General features: G+C 39.7%; 3 protein-coding genes across 3 annotated transcripts in view; 2 read left to right on the forward strand and 1 right to left on the reverse strand.

Annotated features, from left to right (window-relative positions):
- Nucleotides 1-361: 361 nt before the first annotated feature.
- Nucleotides 362-6,371, reverse strand: LOC146456566 (solute carrier family 15 member 4-like). The gene is made up of 5 exons (XM_085093064.1): nucleotides 6,300-6,371; nucleotides 4,270-4,565; nucleotides 2,869-3,557; nucleotides 1,810-2,200; nucleotides 362-789 (listed from the first exon to the last, which is right to left on the reverse strand). The coding sequence occupies exons 2-5, from the start codon at nucleotides 4,529-4,531 to the stop codon at nucleotides 434-436; spliced, it is 1,698 nt and encodes a 565-aa protein (XP_084949190.1). The 5' UTR covers nucleotides 4,532-4,565; nucleotides 6,300-6,371; the 3' UTR covers nucleotides 362-433.
- A 274-nt stretch (nucleotides 6,372-6,645) lies between these two features.
- LOC146456567 (solute carrier family 15 member 4-like) lies at nucleotides 6,646-20,796 on the forward strand. The gene is made up of 5 exons (XM_085093071.1): nucleotides 6,646-6,769; nucleotides 10,252-10,563; nucleotides 15,566-16,230; nucleotides 17,773-18,160; nucleotides 18,936-20,796. Exons 2-5 carry the CDS (start codon nucleotides 10,275-10,277, stop codon nucleotides 19,280-19,282), a joined length of 1,689 nt encoding a protein of 562 aa, XP_084949197.1. The 5' UTR covers nucleotides 6,646-6,769; nucleotides 10,252-10,274; the 3' UTR covers nucleotides 19,283-20,796.
- LOC146456568 (solute carrier family 15 member 4-like) overlaps nucleotides 6,684-21,714 on the forward strand; it is a 28,190-nt gene continuing 13,159 nt past the window's right edge. Inside the window, exon 1 of the mRNA XM_085093068.1 lies at nucleotides 6,684-6,769. The gene's annotated coding sequence lies outside the window, so the exon portion shown is untranslated. The remainder of the gene's footprint in view (nucleotides 6,770-21,714) is intronic.

The following is a 21,714-nucleotide window of genomic DNA, read 5'->3' on the forward strand; positions in this document are numbered from 1 at the left end:
CCAGATATCCTAAACAATGATTGGGCGGCCAGCCGTAGCCAATCAATGCAACAACCAAAGTCCTTACAATTAAAATCCCAACTCCTAATCATAAAGATCCTAGTAATTAAATTCTAAAACTATTTACTACTATTATTATTATTATTATTATTATTATTATTATTATTATTATTATTATTATTATTATTATCATAATTACTATTATTATTATTATTATTATTTGGTATTTTAAGAACTCCAATATAAACTCTAATGCTCTAATAATGCTCTTTCGAGGTTTTCCAAACACTCCAAAAAGGGTACATTATTTTATAGAAAAGTTTTTAAAACTGGCTACTGGACTTCCCGTAACAATATCATATTTTTATATATTAAAACGCAATTATATGAATACGTCAATATGTAAAAAAATATATTAATTGAATTGAACTCTTCATACAGCATGATTCCCTGCATTAAAAATTGAAGCATTTATTTGTGACTGTTGTTTGCTGTCTTCTGTTGTGACAGCTGGTTTTGCTCTGGATGCAGGTTCCACATATTTGTATCTTCTAGCAAGAAACACAAACACTAAGAAATTCAAGAACATGACAGCAGCAAGAAAGAAGAAATAATTTTCCAGTTTGCCATCATTGAGATCTTGTGGGTACCATGCTCCATCAGAGGCCTTCTTTGCTATTGCCGCCAGAGCCCCTGCCACATAGAAGCCAATACCAATGGTTGCCAAATCAAGGCCCATGATAACTCCGCGGAGGTAGAGAGGAGACTGGGAATAGGCAAAAGCCAGCCCTGATGACCAAATCCAAACAGCAAGTGTGTTAAATTATGCAAGCAAATAAATATTGCTAAATAATCTAATTTCTTGCATGTTGATTCCTATGATTTTCAATGAGTGTAAGTAATTTGAAATTTTTTGTGTTTTTTGCCTTAATTCACTGGAAAAAGCTTGTGCTCTTTGTCAGGCAATCAAAAGTAAACCAAACGACAACTGAACATATTAGTTTCTCATTGGTGGTGGTTACCTGCATTAATTCAAATGTCTTGAGTTTTTGAATGAGTATAGTGATTTGTACTTATGTATATACTAGTCTAGTACTTAATTAGCTTGGTTTCATATTAATAATAATATTAATTAAAAGTGAAAACCAGTCTAATCAGTTTGTTCTTGTGCAAGTAAGCTCTGCACAGGTGACTGAGGTTGTCAACTATAATGATGAATGAAATAAAAGTGATGGTATATTTAAAGCCTGGTGAATGATGAATTACAAAGACCTTCATGCTACTGATATAGAAATATAATAAATTAAATAATAAAGTTGAAGTGGCAAATACAAATTTAGTGTGCTGAGGCCATGTACCCATGCAGTCCCTTGAGTTTCTTTCAATATGTTTCAAATTTGAATCATGGAGAGCAAAAAAATAATGCAAACTAAAAATGGCTTCAAAGAGGAGTGTCACTCAAAAATTAAAATAAAAGACTCATGAATGAGTTGCCACTCTATGGCCTGTTGCCTTATTAACTGATCGGTGCTTTTAATTTACTCTCACTGGTTCCGCAGCTTTCTTTCCAACACCAAAACTAAATTGTTCATCTTCAGAGAGGTAAACTGTTATCTGCTTCACAAGTAAAACTGAAGACAAATGTACCCTAATAGCAGAGTCGCTTCGGCCTTTCTTAGATAAGTCGGGTTATTTAGGAAAGATCGAAGCAACTCTACTAGCAGGGACTAGGTAGTTTAAAAAATGCCACGTTATCATAACAATTTTTTGAAAAAATTACCCAGGCAAAGTAAACTTTCCTTGACTTACCTGGTATTGAAGTCAACACCTCTCCAATTCCCATCAACACGTACTGAGGAACTTGGTAAAAGATGTTCATTTGAGATGCATTCACTGGCGTGTTAAATGGATGCTGCTCAAAATAGCCATGAGTAGAAATGTATTTCTTTCTTTCGATCTCCATTAGTCCCGCCATAATGACAGATCCCATGGCAAACAACATCCCAACACCCATTTTTCTCAAGGGGGTGAAGTTGACTCCAAAATGGCGGAGGATTGGGTAAACAATGCGATCAACAATGGGTATGAGAATCAACAACATTGTAATCTCGAACAGGTACAAGGATGCTGCTGGCATGGTGAAGTGTTCTGACAGCTTTAGTTTCATGAATGATCCTTGAATAAGGTAGCTGGTTTGCCCCTGAGAAAAGATGTAAACAAAGTATACAGTCGACCCATTCTACTGGTTATCTGAACCCTGAGCGCAACTAGGACCATGGGATAGAATGTTTTGTTTCTGACAATTTCCAGCCATTCTCTTGTCACTGAGGTTTATTTATTCAAACTTTCTGACTCTTCTTGAAATTCCAGTTAAGCTTCATTAACTTTCCTTTGAAACTTTTGACTTCTGAGACCCCCCTCCCCCTAGGAAATTGCAATGTTACACCTCTCCCCTACCCACCCACCCACTATGGAACCAGTTAATGCTAATCACCTAATTAAGCACTTTCATAAACTGAAGTCAGCGCTACAAGGAATGCAGTGCAGCTGCTCATAGACAAAGGAAAATCTCCTAGTGTGGTTATTATTTCAGTCATATTCAACCTGTAGTCAGTTGTATCTTAATATTTGTAATTTTTTTGGACCACAATAGTCCTCAGCCCTGCTAATGTCCAGGGCTGTGTCAAAGTTGTGTGTTTTAATACCCTAGCTGGGCCACATTTTGATATAACTGATCATAAAATCTGGCCTTCTAGAATTTTTTCCCCTTATTATCGAAAAGATTAAGAAAGTGTTTGTCTATGAATTAATAGCGAAGAAAATGTGAATATAGGGAAGGCAATTTCAGCAAGTGACATGTATATTTACCTGTCCATAAATTGTCCAGTACAAGATAAATGTAAGAAATATTGGTGCAATTCTCAACATAGACTTTACATCTTCCACTCGTTGCTCTGACCACATTCCACCCAAACTCACTTTAGCCCAGTCAAGCCAGTGAACGGCTTCTCGACTTGTTCTACCACTCCCGCATTGAACATTCTTCAAGCCTTGCCAAATAATTTTACATGTATCAGCCATGTAACTCCCTTTATGGGGGTGAATAATGTAATACTTTCTTCCACTGATAAATAACACAATTGCCAAAAATATGGATGAGGCAGTTATCACGTATCCATAAAAGAATGAAACCTCCTGTTGAACTGATACAACCGCAGTGTAAGCTAGGAAAGATCCTAACTGGATAAACCAGTAAAACCAGTCAAAAAACCGCTGAACTATCACGGCACCTTCATTCTCTATCTGGTCAGCACCCAGGGGTGACACGTTGGCTTTGATTCCCCCAGTTCCAACTGAAATCAGTAGCAAGGAAATCCCCAAGAATGCCTCTTTACTTCCTGTGCTTAACCCATAGACAGCACCATAGTCAAATGTTGCAGCAGCCAGAATAATTGTGCCGACTAGGTATAACAAAGAGCTTCCATATATGGTGTTGTAACGTCCCAGGAAGGTATCTGCTACCCATCCTCCAATCACAGGTGAGAAAAATGAGGTTCCTAACGGTAAAGCACGGGAAATATAATCAGTATTACACAAGGTTCGTTAATGCAAACGAAATGGGGATGGGCATATTCTTAGTGACCCACAAACACTGTACCCATGTACTGATGAGGTTAACTAATCATAAAGTAAAGAATAAGTTGCCCTATAGTAGCTCCCTGTTGATGTACGTTCTAACTCCGTGCTGTCATAAAAACTACAACAAAGATGGCTGTGTACGCAGAGTTTGACCAAAAGATAACAGGTCAAGGAATACTAATAATATAGATTTTTTCCAAGTGAAAATTTAACCAAACTTATTAGTTAAGAGTTCCAGTTCATTTTAAGAAAAACTTAAAAAGCACCCCCAAATTAAGTGCCCTCTTTGAAATATGTCCCCCACCCCACTCCCCCCTTTTCGTCAAAATTTTACTGCTCATTCCAGGAAACACAGTACAATTTATTGTATTTTAGAAGGTAATTGTGTTAAGTTTGAAGTTAAATTCGATAAAAAAAAAAAATGCTATGAAAAGTCACCACCCTGAGGTCACTAGGGTTCTTACAGTTAAACTATTTTTTAACTGGAACAAGGATTTACATGAGCTTTGCACTGGACAGGTAAAAATAAACTGGTTTTGCTCACTTTTTGTAACCCAATGCAAGTATTTATCTTTACTGAACTCAAGATGCACAGCAACTATGATAAACATTTCAATATAAAGCAATTACCTTGGAATGCCAGGCTTATGCTACTGGGTAAAGGTGCCTTCAGCTCCAAATAATCTCGGCAGTAAAGCACTAGGTTAGCAACAATGCCATAAAATGTCAGACGCTCACACAGCTCTGTGAACAGGATACAAACCACCAATAAAATTCTGGCACGTCTACTTAGGGGACCTGGATTAGGGGCCACTGACACAAGGCTTTTGCTAGCTCCACTAGATGAGGCACCAAGGATAGGTGTCAGCTCAGGATCCTGCTTTTTCCACATAACAAATTAAGTTCCAGGTAGCTGATCTGTGATGCTAGACAAAAAACAATGTTCAGTGAGATGTAGCTATAGTCTCAATGAATGCAATTTCAGTCTCATTGATAATGCTTTAGAAATACACAGGCAAGTAAAAACTAACGATATAATGTTCTGACGTTTCAGCAACATCATGATGCCATTCTCAAGGAATGAAAAAATAAGCGAGTTCAACAGAACTCGCTTGAATGTACAAACAGATTCTATCCGCGCCAAAGAATTTAGTTAAATTACCCCATTAATGCAAATCTAAGATCTTACTCTGTTGAACTCACTTGTATTATTCATTCCTTGAGAATGGCGTCATGACGTCGCCAAAACGTCGGAACATTATATCATTAGTTTTTACTTGCCCGTGAATTTCAGTCTCATTCCGGTAATGCCTTATGTGCCTTATCCAATAAGAATAAGTAAATTTTAACATTGTAATTAGCATACTATTTATATCACGTTTTTAGACTTAGATATTAACATACATTTTATATTTCTGTACTTTTTTAAACATGGTGAATTTTTACTGTGTATAACTAAAGATTACTTACTTACTTACTGGTGCCAAGCAATGGTGATGATGATTATTATTTTACATGCAAACTTTGAGGTTCACGACTTTAATAACCATTGTTACATTTGTCCCAGCTGTCAATCATCATACTCGATACTTTTGATCCCGTTGATCGTTATCAAAAGCCCACATCTCTACGTTACATCAATGGATATTTTAAGAGGTTCAAGAAACATGTGCATGGACTGATACACACGTTTGCTGCCATCGGTGGTCTTATTTTCATTTCCAAAGATTATTTCCTTGGTATGGTCTATAGCTGCAATATTCTGTGTATATGTAACAAATTTATCGACAACAAATTAATGAGAGCCCATAATATAAGTTCTCAGAAGATTTTATTTTATATCATTAATATTTTTATTATTTTATAAATTATATTAATGGATGGAAATTACTCCAATCTGTTATCTAGGTAACGGAACTTAGTTGCATTTCGACTACTTTAATTTGCTCATTTAGAAATTATTAAGAAATTATACACAACTAATTTTCTTATTAAAGCATGAGTAAAAGTAATTTACCAACGTTTTAGGCAACGTTTTAGTGAAGTGAAAATTGATAATTATCGGTGACTTACAACGTATTCGTTTGTCGATTTTCTATCGATTTATCAATTCATGATCAATTGGTTAATTTTATCGATTTTATCGACTGAAGACGCCGGGCTGCTAAATTGGTCGCTGAAATTTAGGGACCGAAAAAGCATGATTATCAAGAGCTAAACCGGCCATTGTTCTTAATAATCGGTAAAACAATGCATGAAAAGAGAAGCTGTAATTCTGATGATTGTAGCTTTCATTGTGCATGCTTTTGATTCATTGCGATCCGGGATACTGCAAGCTTATCAATTTGTGAAACTGCCTTCCACTTTAATAGCTATCTGTCGCTTTCTAAATTTTCTGTTCAAACATAGTGATGACATAACGAAGTCAGGGGTAGTTTGTTACACTTGACCCTTGTGCTATAGTTGCCGTATGATTCCTTATGCTTACGATAAATTTACTTGGCAATCACCGCGATGTCTTGTGATAGCTCGTGACAATTGTGACACTGTGCCGAACTCCTTCCAGAAGCACTTGAGTGAAATGGAAACTATTCCAAAATACTTACTCTACATTTAATTATTTTTACTTTTACCACACAGCTAAGCTAAATTGCACTAACCTTCAATCTAAACGTCCTTTTCGGAAATGCTTCCCGGTCAAAAAGAAAAGAGTGCATTTCATCTTCAAGTACGTCACGGTTTGATTGTCATGTGACCAGCACAAGTCTGACACGTTTATATTCGGTTACAAATTTTTTCCAATTTCCGCTTTATGCAATACGTCTAAGTAGAAATTTTGTTGTGGAAAGTTAAATTTTATTCCAGAGGTAATTTTACACATATTAAAAAACAGAGGAAACTTTAAGTTCAGGTTAAAAGAAATCGAGTGAAGCGTGACGTCCAATTTCGTGACAACCATTAACTACTCACACCGGAACTGCGGCGTGACTCACATGATTACCGCCAAAAATCCAAGTTCTATGCCGCAGAAGTAGATGAGATCATTGCCTCAAGACCACTTCTTGCCTTCAGACACGTCCGTGCCGAAGAGAAAGCTGTTCCATACGGTTTTGGCGTGCGTCTATTGAAGGTAAGCCGAGATAATGGTAGAGAAGAAAATGCATCAAGTACTTTTGGTGTAAAAAAATGATCTTTTTGACAACACTCACCCAAAATATATCAGCGCCGCCATTAGGGTTAGTAAATCGGCAAAACTGGCTGTTAGAATTTCCTCGGATACGATTTTTGCGATTTTCGTTGTCTTTATACCTGCAAAACCGAGAAAGTCCAAAGCTGTACGTCGGGGCCAAAAATGTTTAACATGAAGTCAGTTGAATTCGCCTCCAAAATTCTTTGAAGATATTTGTAAGGATTATTTTACTGCCATAGTCCCTTTAGAATGTATAGATGAGTATAAAAGAATCAGAACTTCAAAATATCCTGCCGGAAGAGGGAAAGAGACTGAAGGAAAAACAAATAGGATTTTCGGTTCTTCTTCCTGTTTTTTAATCTGATCGTGTGATGGGAAACTATGCATTTCATTGGGATGGCTTGCGCCTCAAGTCAAAGAGAAATTATTATATAAACACCAGTGAAATACCAGCTTTCGCACGAAAACATGATATCTTCACACGTGCAAATAACATGTTATCTTCACACGTGAAAAGATCACCGCTGCTGTGGTTACATAATAAATCGCGCCTTTTGCAAATGATTTGATATTTCATTGGTGTTTATATAATAAACAGAACTCGTGTTGAAAAATATTTCACTCGTTCGCTGCGCTCACTCGTGAAATATTTTTCAACACTCGAAGAGAAATTTCGTATCTCCGCGCGGTCATGTAATATCCTCTATTTAAAGAGAAATTATAGCAACTATAAATATGTGTTCGTGGCTTCACTCGTGATCGTAATATTTTTGTTATTATTATTATTATTATTATTATTATTATTATTATTATTATTATTATTATTATTATTATTATTATTATTATTATTATTATTATTATTATTATTATTATTATTTATTATTGTTATTAGTTTTTTGCTTACAGCCATCAAACGGCATTACCATCTTGTGAATGTCATTCGCAAAAGTAGGGGCATCGAATCGTCTTTGCGAGCACTGCGGTTTTTTCTTTTTCTTTTCTTTTTTTTTTGTAAGCGTGAGCAGTGATCAAATTTGTCTTGCGAGTAGCGAGCATCGGCTTCAACGGAACATACAACTGGCGAACAGCGAGCACTTCGTAAATTATCGCTAGCAGGAAAGCTTCAGGCGTTGTTTTAAGAGTGCAAGATCTTACATCTTATCGCGATCCTGGTTATGGCATTTATAATTGCGCGGTTATTACTTTCGACTAAACTTGACAGTCAGATTCATTGGAGTTCAATACTATACAGAGATACATTTTATTTCTGTACCAAAAAAGCTAAAAAGCAGGACAGCAAACTTTGACGAGCATGCGAGCAGTTGCATAAATTTTGTGACCACGAGCAAAAGAGCACTCGTTTATTTAATTTTTGCGGGCAAATCTAGTATTAAGGCCAAAGTATTGCGATCACTAGAAAATTTTAAGGGACCCAGTTCGATATCCCAAGACGCCACAAACCTCTGGTAAAACGGTAGAAAACTGAGTCCTCGTCGTACTGCCTGAATGCGCATACCGTACACTATAACATTCAGTGAATTGAAGAAAATAGCTTCCAGTAAATGAGTCGCTAAATACGCGCCACAACAAGTCTTAAACAATTTGAAAAAAGTATATATAAGTTAGAGATAAAAGAGTGCTATTAAAATTAGTATTTCAGAGCCTCTACTGAGATTTCAAAACGTGACGGCGGAGGAGCATGCGCCCAGATCTCTCCGAAGCTTACAACACTTGCCTCGCGGTCTCTGCTGAACGTCTGACTACGGCCCTAAATCAGTAAAATGGTGGTATCTCTTTGTTAAAAAGCTCACACTCATATATTACAATCTAGAAAAGATGTGCAAAATGTCTTAATGAAAGAATCTTATTTCAACTTAAACTCTGGAGCGGAATATGATGGGACGTTTCTCTTCACGAAAAGTTTGCACTCATCAGACATGAAAATATTACAATCGGACATCTATTAGGCAACACCCTCCATTAAGCGGCCACTTAATTTCCAAAGTCCCGAATTATTTGTCAGTAAAGTGCTGTATTCGATACCTCCGATTCAACTGCCACCTCTATTAAGCGGCTCCGGCCACCTTTTTGCTGTAGAAAGTTTAGTATTTATTGTCGTAATTTAATTTTTTTTAATATTTTTCTGAAATGTTGTTTTTGAGGAGTTTGCTCGTAGGATTGTTAGGCCTTCGTCCTAACCAGCCTGCGAGTAAGCTCTCTTGGGGGCGAGCAATCTTGTGCGATCAACCGCTCTTACCAGTGTCCCACAGAGAAAAGATATCGTCAATGTAACGTTTCCAAACTGTAGGTTTTACGACGCTTCGCTAACAATTTGTGTTTCAATGCCAGCCATAAAAATGTTTGCAAAACCAACGGCCATTTTTGGGCCCATGGCTGCACCATGGATTTGGAGGTAGTTTCTTCCATTGAATTGGAAAAACGTTTCTTTGAGAATGAGTATTAGCATTTCTTTACAAATGTTGATGCACAAAAGTAAGAAACTTGATGTTTTTTTACATAGACTGATTTGCATACTAAAAAATACTGTACTTATCGACGTCCTACATGCTCTCTGTGTTAGAGCTAGAAGTTTGCACGGACTTGAAATGCGCAAAAACACTTAAGAGCACTTAATGTTTTGTTTCAATGATTTTTGCATTTATCTTCACATATGTTCACCTTTCAACAACTGCGTTTTCCTATACACGATATATAGGTAATAAAATAACGTTGACTGCCATTTCTACCCAGTTTACACTGTACCTCTATTGAACGGCCAATTCTATTAAGCGGCCAGTTTTCAAAGTCCCCAGGGTGGCTGCTTAATAGAGGTCCGACTGTACAAGCTAGAAAAATATGCAAAATATCTCAATGTAAAAATATTATTCAAATAGGAACTCTGTAGCCGAAAGAAATCCCGTTCATGAAACAATGCTTGAATCGTTCAGTATAAAATATTATGTCCGCGTCCCCTTACCATTGTAGCTCTGTACAGGTGTTGACGTGTTGGCGATAAATTACATATATGAGATTATCCACGACCCGGCAAGGATACATCTACCAGGGACCCGGGGGGAGGGGAGGGTACAAAGTTTTATGCAGGGAGGCTCCGCCCCGAGGTCCAAACTTTATATACCATCTGTTGGCCATTATTGAGAGGAAAGGTAACCCGTTTCACACACTCACAATAGACACAATGCATCTCTTTTCCGGTAAGTCTGCTAAAGATTATTTTGAAAGACCTTTTTAAATAACTAAATGACAGAGTTTTCCTACCTTTTCGATACTTCAACTCTCGACATCCCTACCCCTTTATATACTTGCAGACTGAAAAAGGTACCTCTTTCGGGTGGAGCGTTCCCGTGTAGTCCATTAAAAGGAGCGCCCAAATGGCAATTAACTATTTGTTTAATCTCTTGTAGAAGAAGCTGTTTTGTTTGGAAACATGGCATCGACAGAAATCAATGAAGATGAGGGATCTTTGCTACTCTCAGATAAAAGGGCTAATGATCATGGCTCAGTTACTTTGCTGGCCAGCACTACCTCTTCTTTAAGGGATGCGGAACATTTCACAGGACGTAGACAGAAGCTCCTGGTTGTCCTTAGCGTTCTTATCACAGAGTTATGCGAGCGTCTCGCATTCTATGGAATGACGGCAAATTTAGTGCTACTTTGCAGAGATCAGTTACATCTTCCCGCGCCGTGGCCATCAACCATAAGTCTGGTATTCAGTGGTAAGTACATCAATTCAATTAGGCCATTGCCGAGTTACTGTGAACCTCATTATGAAAGCGAGGCTATGTCCATAGTTTTTATCATGAACATTAGTTTTCATTCATATGCAAAGAAAACTACATGTACTTTCCATATAAAAAGCTTTGCACCTAGCCTTACTCTCATAACAGGATTCACAGCAACTCAAAAATGGCCTATTATATCTGAACTCAGCAGCGTTTACATGCCGTGCGAACCTAGACTTTTATATGAAACCAATATTTACCAGCAAATACCAAAGGTAACGAAAATTTGCATTGAGCTGTTGGACGAGGTTCGAACTTCAGTTTATTACTTCAAAGTTAATTTTGTCACAAAATTCAGTGTAAGGCTGTATATCTTACTCATCTAATATTTATTTGCTGGTGTTATCTATCTTTATAGATCATTATAAGATGGCTGCAACTGGTTTCCAGCTCTTAGACTTTTGACTACTCCTTACTAGTTGATACGATAATATAACTGTATCAAAGAAATTCGTTATCATTCACGAGTGACAGCCGCTTTGCGACGTGGGAGGGATTAGAGCAAATTTTCGAAAATTTAAGGTATAGCTCTTTTTTTTTAACTTTTCCAACACTGTATCTGAACCGATTCTGATGACAATTCCATGATAAAAAAAATTTGAGGTCACCGAGCTCATTTTTTAGAACAACCACCTGTTTTTAGCAGGTTATACTGTCGCGAAAATGGCCATGAATTGTTTGCCAATAATTATTAAAGCATTTCTTTAAGACCATTATGATGGTTGTATCAACTGATCAGGGTCATTCAAATGTACAAGTGATTGGAAGTTGCTAGAACCTATTGTGAGCCATCGTAGGTGAATCGCTTTATTTAAGATCATCCTTCTTTTTCAATCATCTCCACAGCTCGAAATTGGGCGGGGGGGGGGGGGGTGGAGGTTGGCATATGAAAGTAGTAAGCACGCTAACCTAACACACAAGTGGTGCACTCTTGGCTTTGGAAAGCAGTTTTGAACCTATCAAATGTCGTTCTTTTAAAACTACCTTAATTTTACCGAACTTGAAGGCAGAATCGGTCAAAATGTTGTATCTTGTGTTTCCAAATTATCTTGCGCTCTGTTCGGATGCATCTTAGCCACAACTCAAGGGAAACGAATTTTATTCCCTGAATTTGCTATACCTGTTTATTGTAACACAAAGCAATAAGCCAAAACATTTGGCAGAATACAACTGTATATTTCAACTGTCCTCCATGGCGGTCAAGCACATGTTTTTCTCAGTCTTGCGCACAACACCATAGATACGCAATGCGTATACAATATCCCCCACCCCCTTTCCTATGAAGGCAAGGACGGGTAACATAAAACAAAGGAAGCATGACTAAACTCAACTAGGCTCACAAAAGAATTTGAGTAAGCACAGTTTCTAAGAAACGTTCTAGCTCAAATGAAAGTCTTTGAAATAACTGGGAACACGGCGTTCTCGGAAAGGCCTGCCAAGATGTTCAGTGTTCTCTAAGGTAATCAGTCCCATGACTGGGGACGCTCCCTCCTTGGGTAGGTCTTCCGACTGGTTCGGTGTTCCTCGCTGTGGAAATCACTTTCTTGACCATGGATACGTTTCTAAACAACCTTGTCTCTCCTCTCAAAATTTCGACGCTGACTGCGTCTAGGGTCGTATCTTGTGGTTAGCTTGTTTTGACGCTTCTGAAGCAGTAGCACTTGATCTCCCTGGCGAATGTCTGAAGGGGTTGCTTGGTGTCGATTATCCATGTCTGACTTTGCGTTTGACTCAGTCTTAAATTGTCATTGGAGCGTGCGATTTGGAGGAGCTTAGAGGGGCGAGAGAGATCCAAACAGGGAATCTTGGTCCGATGACGATTCATCAACAGGGATGCGGGCGATACCCCAGTGGAGGAATGGGGAGTATTTCGGTAATTCGTTAGAAACACAAACAGTTCAGAACGCCAGTTCTTCCCTTCTACCAAAGGAATGCGAATGGTCTTCTCCAGGGTTTTGTTGAACCATTCCACTTAGGCATTGGCCGCTGACTACAGGGGCGTAATTTTACGATGCTTGATGTCTAATTGTTTACACTATGCTGCAAACTCCTCTGACCCGAACCGAAAGGGACATTGTCAGATCTGATGACTTCGGGGATACCGTGTGTTGCGAACATTTGGGAAGGTGTGTAATGGCTGTGGCTGCCGAACTTTAGCGTGTAATGTTGACCTCTGTTTCATCAACAGCGACAAAAAGATACTCTCAAGATGGGAATGGGCCACGGTAGTCAAAATGGACTGTGTGCCATACTTGTTTAGATCGATCTGCCATTCGGAGGGACTCTGGGGGAGAAGAGGGGTGGGGCCCACAATTTGGAAACCAAGGCATTCGCGTACATGTCTCTCGGCTTGAATATCTATGCCAGGCCACCAAACTTGTTGTCTGAGATGCTGTTTAACTTTAGTGATGCCCTGGTGCCCCTCATGTGCTAACCGAAGAATGCGAGGACGCAGTGCATCGGGGATAGCAACACGATTGTTCCGCAGAATCATCCCACGTTTCTGGCAAAGTTCATCCTTTAGATCTTCAAAGGGTTTTGGTGCAGCTGACGAGTTGCCAGTGTCCAGGGCCTCCTTGATGGTGTTCAAATTAAGGTCACATTCAGAAGCGAGAAGAAGCTCTTGAAGAGTGATGGCCGAAGGAAGGGAGTCAACTATAATGGAGTTAACGTATTCCTCAACAGGATCTCTGGATGTGTTGGTTGTAACAGGTTTCCGCGAAGAAAAGTCAACAGCATTTTGGATACCAGGTTGGTAGACAATGCGTGGGCTGTAGTTCTTTAGCCATAACCGCCAACGTTCGATTCTTGGCGAAGGGTTCCCACGGCCATTGAGGAGAACTTCCGGAGGTTTGTGATCGCCCACTAAGTCAAATTGGCTGCCATGGATGTAAAAATGAAACCTCTCTCATGCCCATATTCCGGACAAGGCTTCTCTTTCAGTCTGGCTATATCGCTGTTCAACGGGTGACAGACTACGGCTTGCATATGCAACAGGTCGTATAGAACCGTCAGGGTGCTTCTAAGTCAAGGCATCACTGATGCCAATAATTTTGCAGGCATCATAACGTACCTGAGTGAGGAGGGAGGGGTCAAAATGGGCCAAAACAGTGTCGCTAGAGATGAGGTCAAGCAGTTTGTTAAAGGCTTCAGATTGCTCCGGGCCCCACAACCATGGGTGGTTCTTGTGTGTGATTCTTCGTATAGGCTCTGTCATAGCAGCGAGGTTTGGAACAAAGCGGGCCATGGTGTTTACTAATCCAAGAACGCCTCTTGCTTTTGTGGCTGTGCTGGGCGGTTGCATTTGCTTGATTGCGTGTATACGATTCCTGTCGGGGGATACACCTTGTGCTGAGGTGTGAAATCCATGATAGTCCAGTTCAGTGACGCCAAATAGACACTTGGCTTGGCTGACTGTGAGGTTTGTCTTTTGGAGACGTAGCAATACATTTTCTAGGTATCTGTCATGCTCTTTAGTGGTACCGCGGACGAGAATGTCGTCAGCAATGTTCCTGACATTATGGCATCCCTTGAGGACCTACCCAATTACATGCTGGCATATCTCAGAGCCTACTGATGCTCCGTATGGCAGACGTTTGTAACGGCGGAGGTCAACGTGTGTTTTGAATGTTGTCAGGTGACGACATGATTCAGCCAGTTCAATTTGGTGATAACATTCTTTGAGATCAATTTTGGAAAAGAACTTGGAGCCGTTTAGGTCTTGTAGAATTTCTTCAGATTTTGGGTATGGGTGGTGTGTACGACGAAGAGCCTCGTTGGGCCTACACATGTTAACACACAGTCTTACGTCACCATTCGGCTTATCGACAATGAAAAAAAAGAGTGGTGACACTCATGGTGTTGGGCTTGTGACCTGTTCAATGATATCTAGACCTTCAAGCTGTTTCAGCTTGGCTGCCACCCTGGCATGATGGTGTAAGGGTGTAGGGCGGGAATTTTGTACGACTGGTTGTACAGCTCGAGTTGGTAATCTTTTAATTTCCCAATCTTGCCACTAAACACTGCTGGGAACTTCTGTAAAAGAGACTGGTATTAGCTCAGTAGTGGTGGAAACAGCAATATGCAACATTTCCATATAATTTTGAGGTTTCACGGCCCAGGAGACAACCGGCATTCCGTGCCTGGAGCACCAGGAACCTTGTTAGATCCGTTTGATGGAGTATTGATAAGTCCGAAAAACGATCCGGCAAAGGGAATTGGCGCAGTGGTTATCTTCTCCACAAGGGCAAAGTTTCACATTTGTGGGTTTTAAGGGTACCGTTTTTGCAGCACAGATCGCCTCATATGTTCCATAGTCAATGGTGTTTGCTGTGGAAACAGAATCAATGCAGACTTTGACTGGGGTACCTTCGATGGTAACCGTGATATCTAACTTTTCTTGGTTAGGGTTGAGTTGAAATGCTTGTTGACTTTCATCGTCATCCAAAGAGTGACAAACATACCAGGCCTTGGGTAGCCCTGCCTGTTTTCCATTTGGGCGACCTGGATTTGGGGTTCTTTTCTTACATACGCGTCCAAAATGATGTGATCTCGGCCATCCTCGTGTCCAACATATTGTAACACAAAGCAATAAACAAAAGCATTTGGCAGAACACAGCTATATATTTCAACTGTCCTCCAGGCGGGTGAGCACATGTTTTTCTCAGTCGTGCGCACAACAATACAGATACGCAATACGTTTACAATACTGTCGTTAATAAAGGCTCAGAAAAAGTGGTCTAGAATCACAATCTGAATATCAACAGACTGACAATCTGCCAAATTTTGACTTGCTTTCCGCCAAAACATTTTACGGGGTTGGGATGCATGACAATTAACTCAGGCTGGAAAAAAATCTTGCAATGAAAATTTCTATCAAACTTCGCAGAATTTTTCAATAGACTCTGTTCTAAATTAAACTTTGTTATTCCTTCAGGAACATGCTACCTTACTCCTTTGTTTGGTGGATGGCTGGCTGACGCTTACATTGGTCGCTATAATGCCATCTTTGGCAGCTCATTGGTGTACATTGTTGGTACGCTCCTAATGCTTCCCGTTTCCACGAGTGATGTCCAATATAACAAGGCAAGCAGGCTGGTGTACTTTGTGATTGCTCTTATAACGATCGCACTTGGAACTGGAGGAATCAAAGCCAATGTGTCCCCGTTCGGAGCTGATCAGGTTCAACAAGATGGACCAAGAGCTATCCAGACATTCTTTAACTGGTTTTACTTTTTCATTAACCTTGGATCACTAGTAGCATTTACAGTAATTGTATGGGTACAACAAGAGTACAGTCTATTTTATGGTTACGTCATCACTGCTGTCTCAATACTCCTTACTGTCATCATCTTTACGTCTGCTCGTAACAAGTACTTGAATAAACCACCAGGCGGAAGCCAACTGACCGAAACTGCGAAGATAGTTTATGAAGCAGCTGTAAAAAATCGCCGCACACCCAATGTACCGACATGGTTAGATAAAGCGAAGAGAAGTTTTGGAGGAACGTTTACTGAAGCACAGGTTGAAGATGTCAAGGCATTTCTAAGAGTTTTCCCGGTGTTTCTTTTGTTCATTGTGTTCTGGGCAATCTACTCACAGGTATGTCCGCTATTTCTACAGAGAATTCACCCCCCTCAAAAGGATAAATGTATACAGTGGTCAATTTTTTTTATCGGACACAGATAATATGTATATATGAGAATACATTGTCTTGTGCAAAGTGTGAATAGGCCATTTTAAAGTTGTGTGCTTAGTGACCTGGCTTTGGACTGGAAGAGAGGCTGGGGCCGGCGCTGTTTTGATACAAACCTTACTTCTTTTCATATGTAAATGCGAACTAGTTAGCATAAATACAGTATGATCTACATATTAAAAGAAGTGAGGTTTGTATCAAAACAAAGTCACCCCCAGTCTCGCTTCCAATCCAAGACTCAAAGGCCAAGTCACTAAGCACACAACTGTAAAATGGCCTATTGTAAGCGATGCGACCTGATGGAGTTATGGGGCGAGCTAATTAGCATGCCCATATTTCTTGTTCGGGAAGAATTATGCAAACTTTTATTCTTTAACGCAGGTGCTAATTTTTTTTAACAAGAATAATCAGGAGCCCATGGGCTTCTGGAATAATTCAAATAAGGCTAGATCCAGAACGCTGTAGAGTCTTATCTCTCAATGGAGTGCCAGTGCATTGCGCCTTTCGCGTTTTCTCATTCAGATTGGCTACTTAAACTGGTAATAGTATTTGCCCTTCTCGTCCCGTGGAATCATACAAGTTATTACAAGCTTCCTGTACTTCTACTTGCAAGCTTTGTCCTGCATTTCGCGCGCAAGATTTTTGGCCAATTTGTCATTGGCTACATTGGTGCTGGCTATCTACTTGTTTGGTATCTGTCTCCTTTTTTCCTATAATAAAAATGATCACATAACGCCTCTCCTCAGGGAACTCCATTGCCTACCCATCCAACAGGGGATAGAATTTAAGATTCTTCTTATTACATTCTAAGCACTCAGTAAGCAGGCTCCAAATTATTTAACAGATCTTCTTATATCTTATACGCTTTCAAGATCACTTCGTTCAAATTCCAAAATCTCTTGAAGATATCCATGTACAATCTTAAGTCTTATGGTGGTCGGTCGTTTCCCATGGTTTCAGCAGTGTTGTGTAACTCCCTTCCACCGTCATTAAGAGACTTGCAATCACTCGAAACTTTTAGTCCGAAAATTAAGGAACATTTATTTTTGCGGGCTTGCATGGAACATTGAATTTACATCGTTGTTGTACCGCTATTTATGAATTACATCTTACTTTTAATAGCTAGACTTGTAATTATAATTTCCCTTCTGTGAAGCGTTTTTGGACCACTGGGAAAAGTCACTATATAAATGTATTATTATTATTATCATTATTATTATTATTACTTTGTGAATAATTTCATTATTAGGCCATTACCGAATGGCTTGGAACCTCATTATGAAAACAAAATTAATTTTCATTTGAAAAGCTTCCATGCACTTAGCCCTTCGCTTTCATATTACAAAACTATGAATCATTCAAAGTTCTTGTTTGTTCTTTGAACTCATCGCGTCGAATAAGTACGTCTGTTAGACATTGTTGTAACACCATGTATTCTACGCCGACAGATGCAGACCATATTCCTGATTCAAGCTACCTTCATGAGACTGGAATTTCCCAGTTTCACTGTCCCAGCTGCATCCCTGAGTATTTTTGACATCATCGCTGTACTTGTGTTCATTCCTATCATGGACTACATTGTATACCCTCTTCTTCAACGCTTCGGCATCAGGTTCACTCCGCTACGCAGGATTGGTGTAGGATTGCTTCTGGCCGCAGCATCTGTGGTGGTAGCGGGCTTGGTTGAAATAAAGCGAAGGCATTTATGGGAACAGGGACATTTTCATGACCAGGTTGTTTTCGGCGAACATCGTAATGCATCAAGTCTAAATATCTTTTGGCAAGTCCCGCAGTTTATGTTGATTGGAGCAAGCGAGGTGTTATGCTCTATCACAGGTACTTCCTCTAATTCCTGTAATTATATGTTAACAGCACCCTTAGGGGGAAAATTAGAGAGGTTTATTATCTACATTTATTGCCAGGTCCTTACCATAAAACAACATAAAAAATAAATAAATAAATAACCTTTGTTTACCCTCGGCAGTGTTTATAGCAGAAGTGCAAGTGGGGCCGAGCATTAAACTTCACAAAGAAATAATTTAAATTGAAAATAACATGGTTAAAAATCCCAACTGGCAGGAGGCAAACCAGCTGGCTATTTACAAGCGCGTCCAAGGAGTTGAACTCGGGGCTACCGAGAAACAACTCCAGCTAGTGGTCAGAGCGGGACTTGAACCCGGGACCTCCGGATTTCAAGCCCGGCGCCCTAACTACTCGACCACGCTTCCTCCTTCGCATAACATAATTGATATAAACTTCCAGCGATCTACCTGGACATAATTTCACGTGGCTTGTAGTCACAATTTGAAGTCACGAGACAAAACTACAGTGAGAGAGACTGTGAGCGAGTCGAAAGCTCCTGCGTCTATAAAAAGATACATACCTGTGTTCAGTTGTTATTAATGTTACAGTCAGAAAACAACATCTTTACTGAGCATGATTATGTCTAGCTGATTACTTTGAAAAGGGCTTATTGAACATTTCAGAACTTTTCTTGGCCCCCCGAAAGTAACGAGCCCCAAAGGCTGAAGGTAGCGAGGATCGCTACTATCGGAACTTTACGGTAGTTAAATTAAACTTCATTCTCATTTGGTTTGTTCCTTTCTTTCAGGGCTGGAGTTTGCATATTCTCAGTCTCCCAAAAGGATGAAGGGAGTCGTCATGGGCTGCTTTATGATCACAACTGGCCTGGGAAATTACCTCACAAGTCTTCTTGTTGTTACAGTTAGGTCGGCAAGCAACGGGGTTTGGTATCCGAGCAAGAATCCCAACGAAGGAAAACTGGAATGCTTCTTTTTCTTGTTAGCTGGAATAATGATGGTTAATTTTGTCATTTTTCTATTTGTTGCTTCCTGGTATAAGTATAAGACAAATGAAAGAGGCAAGAAAGCAGACGCCAAGGCTGACCTCTGGGTGGATGGAGGCACACCAAAAGATCCTGAGAGTGAATGCAATTGAAACATTTAACAATGTTCCAATCTTCCTAGCTACTTGATATACTGGGGATTTATAACTGTTATAACCTCTACTGAGGGTTGCAATTGGAAGTCTACTTCACAGCAATTTTTGGTCTCGTAGTTTTAACTTCACGGAATCCTTTTCAATTCAATTTACAGAAAGAAAGCGGTCTCTTACGATCGTGTCTAAAAGTACACACGAGTGACCACGAGTGACTACGATTGACAATGCCTCAATTAATTGTACTGACGTCATCAGGACGTCATTTTTATGAAATAGTCACTGATTAACTGCAATGGACCAGACTCGTACCCAGTCTATTTTACTTTTTTTGTGGGGTGAGAAGGTAAGATACGAGGATGAATTGAAGCGCGCGGGGTGTCATGGGAAGAGGCGAAGGAAAAATAGCGACTGGCAGATTTCGTTCGACAGATCCGTGCAATCGTGCATGGAACCGTGCAGTGCTCTTTTTCAAGAAAACGGAGTAATTTTAGACATTTCTTGCAGTCAAAATTCACTGCGGGTTTTAGATTGGTATTTAACGAGCTAAAGCGTTCGTCCGATGAGTGATTTCTTTTTAGTTGGCTTGTAATGTCGTGCTGCCGTAATGGCTTCTTCGCGGGAACATTCGCGGGAAGACGATGTGGGTGATTTGGACAGTTCTTTCAGTGAATTGTGGATCGAAGGTTAGTAATACAGTCATATTTCGTCTTCCCGCGAATATTCCCGCGAAGAAGATATTACGGCAGCATGACATTACAAGACAACAAAAGAGAAATCACTGTTCGGAACGAACGCCCTATTTAATAAAAAATATCCAAGTCGCTATTTTTCTTTCGCTTCCGCTTAGCTGGGTCACCCTTTTTTCAATGGTAGGGTCACCCTCCTAGCCGGGCCAACTTTTTACACACTTTGGCTTGCTAGCCGGGTCAACTCCGTCAAGGCATGACAATCAGAGCATGCGCGAGTGCTGTAGGCTCGGGCAAAGGGGTCAACTTTTTTCTCATATAAACGCTCGCTGAAGTTGACCCGGCTGGGAGGGTGACCCTTTTTCTCAGGACAACTTTTCTCCGTATAAACGGGGCCTAAGTAATGTGAGGTTATTGCCGATGAGCTCCACTGGTCTACGTATAATCAAAGAATTTTCCTTTTTGTTTTGCTGTACAGCAGTAATTTGATCAGCTCATTCGGCCAGGGAATTTGTAAAAAATGCATGATGCTGTAGAACAACCTCGTTCCTAGGATTTTTCGCTGGGAACGGGGTTGTCTGTAGAAGGAATCGGTCAGGAAATGTCTGATGCATGGGCTAGAGGGAGATCAGTGAACCTTCTCAATTATAAATTACCGAGGCCAGCATCAGTATAACCTGTGAAACAACGCAATAGCATTTGCATTTCAATTTTACACAGCTAATTTTCTTATTAAAGCACAAGTAGAAGTAATTTATCAACGTTCTAGGCAACGTTTTACTTAAGTAAAAAATCGATATTAAATTATCGATGACTCACAACGTATTTGTTTGTCAATTTCTCAATTAGTTAATTTCATCGATTTTATCAAATATTAACGATTATCGATTTTATCGATTGAAGACGCTATTCGCCGCCTGCTAATGGTCGTTAAAATAAGGGATCGAAAAAGCATGATTATCAAAAGCTAAACTGGCCATTGTTCTTAACAATCAGTAAAACAATGCATGAAAAGAGAAGCTGTAGTCCTGATGATTATAGCTTTTACTGTACATGCTTTTGATTTATGACCATTTATTGCGTTCCGGGATACTGTATTAATTTGTGAACTGCCTTGCAATTAGCTGATCTGTCGCTTTCTGAATCTTCTGTCCAAACATAGTGATGACACAACGAAGTGAGGGGAAGTTTGTGCTAGTTGCCGTATGATTCCTTACGCTTGCGATAAATTTACTTGGCAATCACCGTGATGTCTTGTGATAGCTTGTGACAATTGTGACATCCTGGCTCGGCTGAATGCCGAACTCCTTCCATAAGCAAGTGAAATGGGAAACTATTCCAAAATACTTAGTCTACCTTTAATTATTTTTTACTTTTACCACACAGCTAAGCTAAATTGCACTAACCTTCAATCTTAGAAACGTCCTTTTCGTCCTTTTATTTTTAAGATGAAATGCTTCTCGGTCAAAAAGAGAAGATATTTCACGGTTTGACTGTCATGTGACCGGCACAAGTTATTCGGTTACAAATCTTTTCCCATTTCCGTTTTATTCAATACGTCTAAGCGGAAATTTCGTTGTGGAAAATTAAATTTTATTCCAGAGGTCATTTTACACATATATAAAACGCAGGAAACTTTTAGTTCAGGTTAATTGAGAATAGAGTGAAGCGTGACGTCCAATTTCGTGACAACAATTAGTTACTGTGACCCACCTGATTACCGCCAAAATCCAAATTCCATGC

This window comes from Pavona decussata, unplaced genomic scaffold, assembly GCF_977016875.1.
Source record: "Pavona decussata unplaced genomic scaffold, jaPavDecu1.1 SCAFFOLD_254, whole genome shotgun sequence".
NCBI lineage: Eukaryota > Metazoa > Cnidaria > Anthozoa > Scleractinia > Agariciidae > Pavona > Pavona decussata.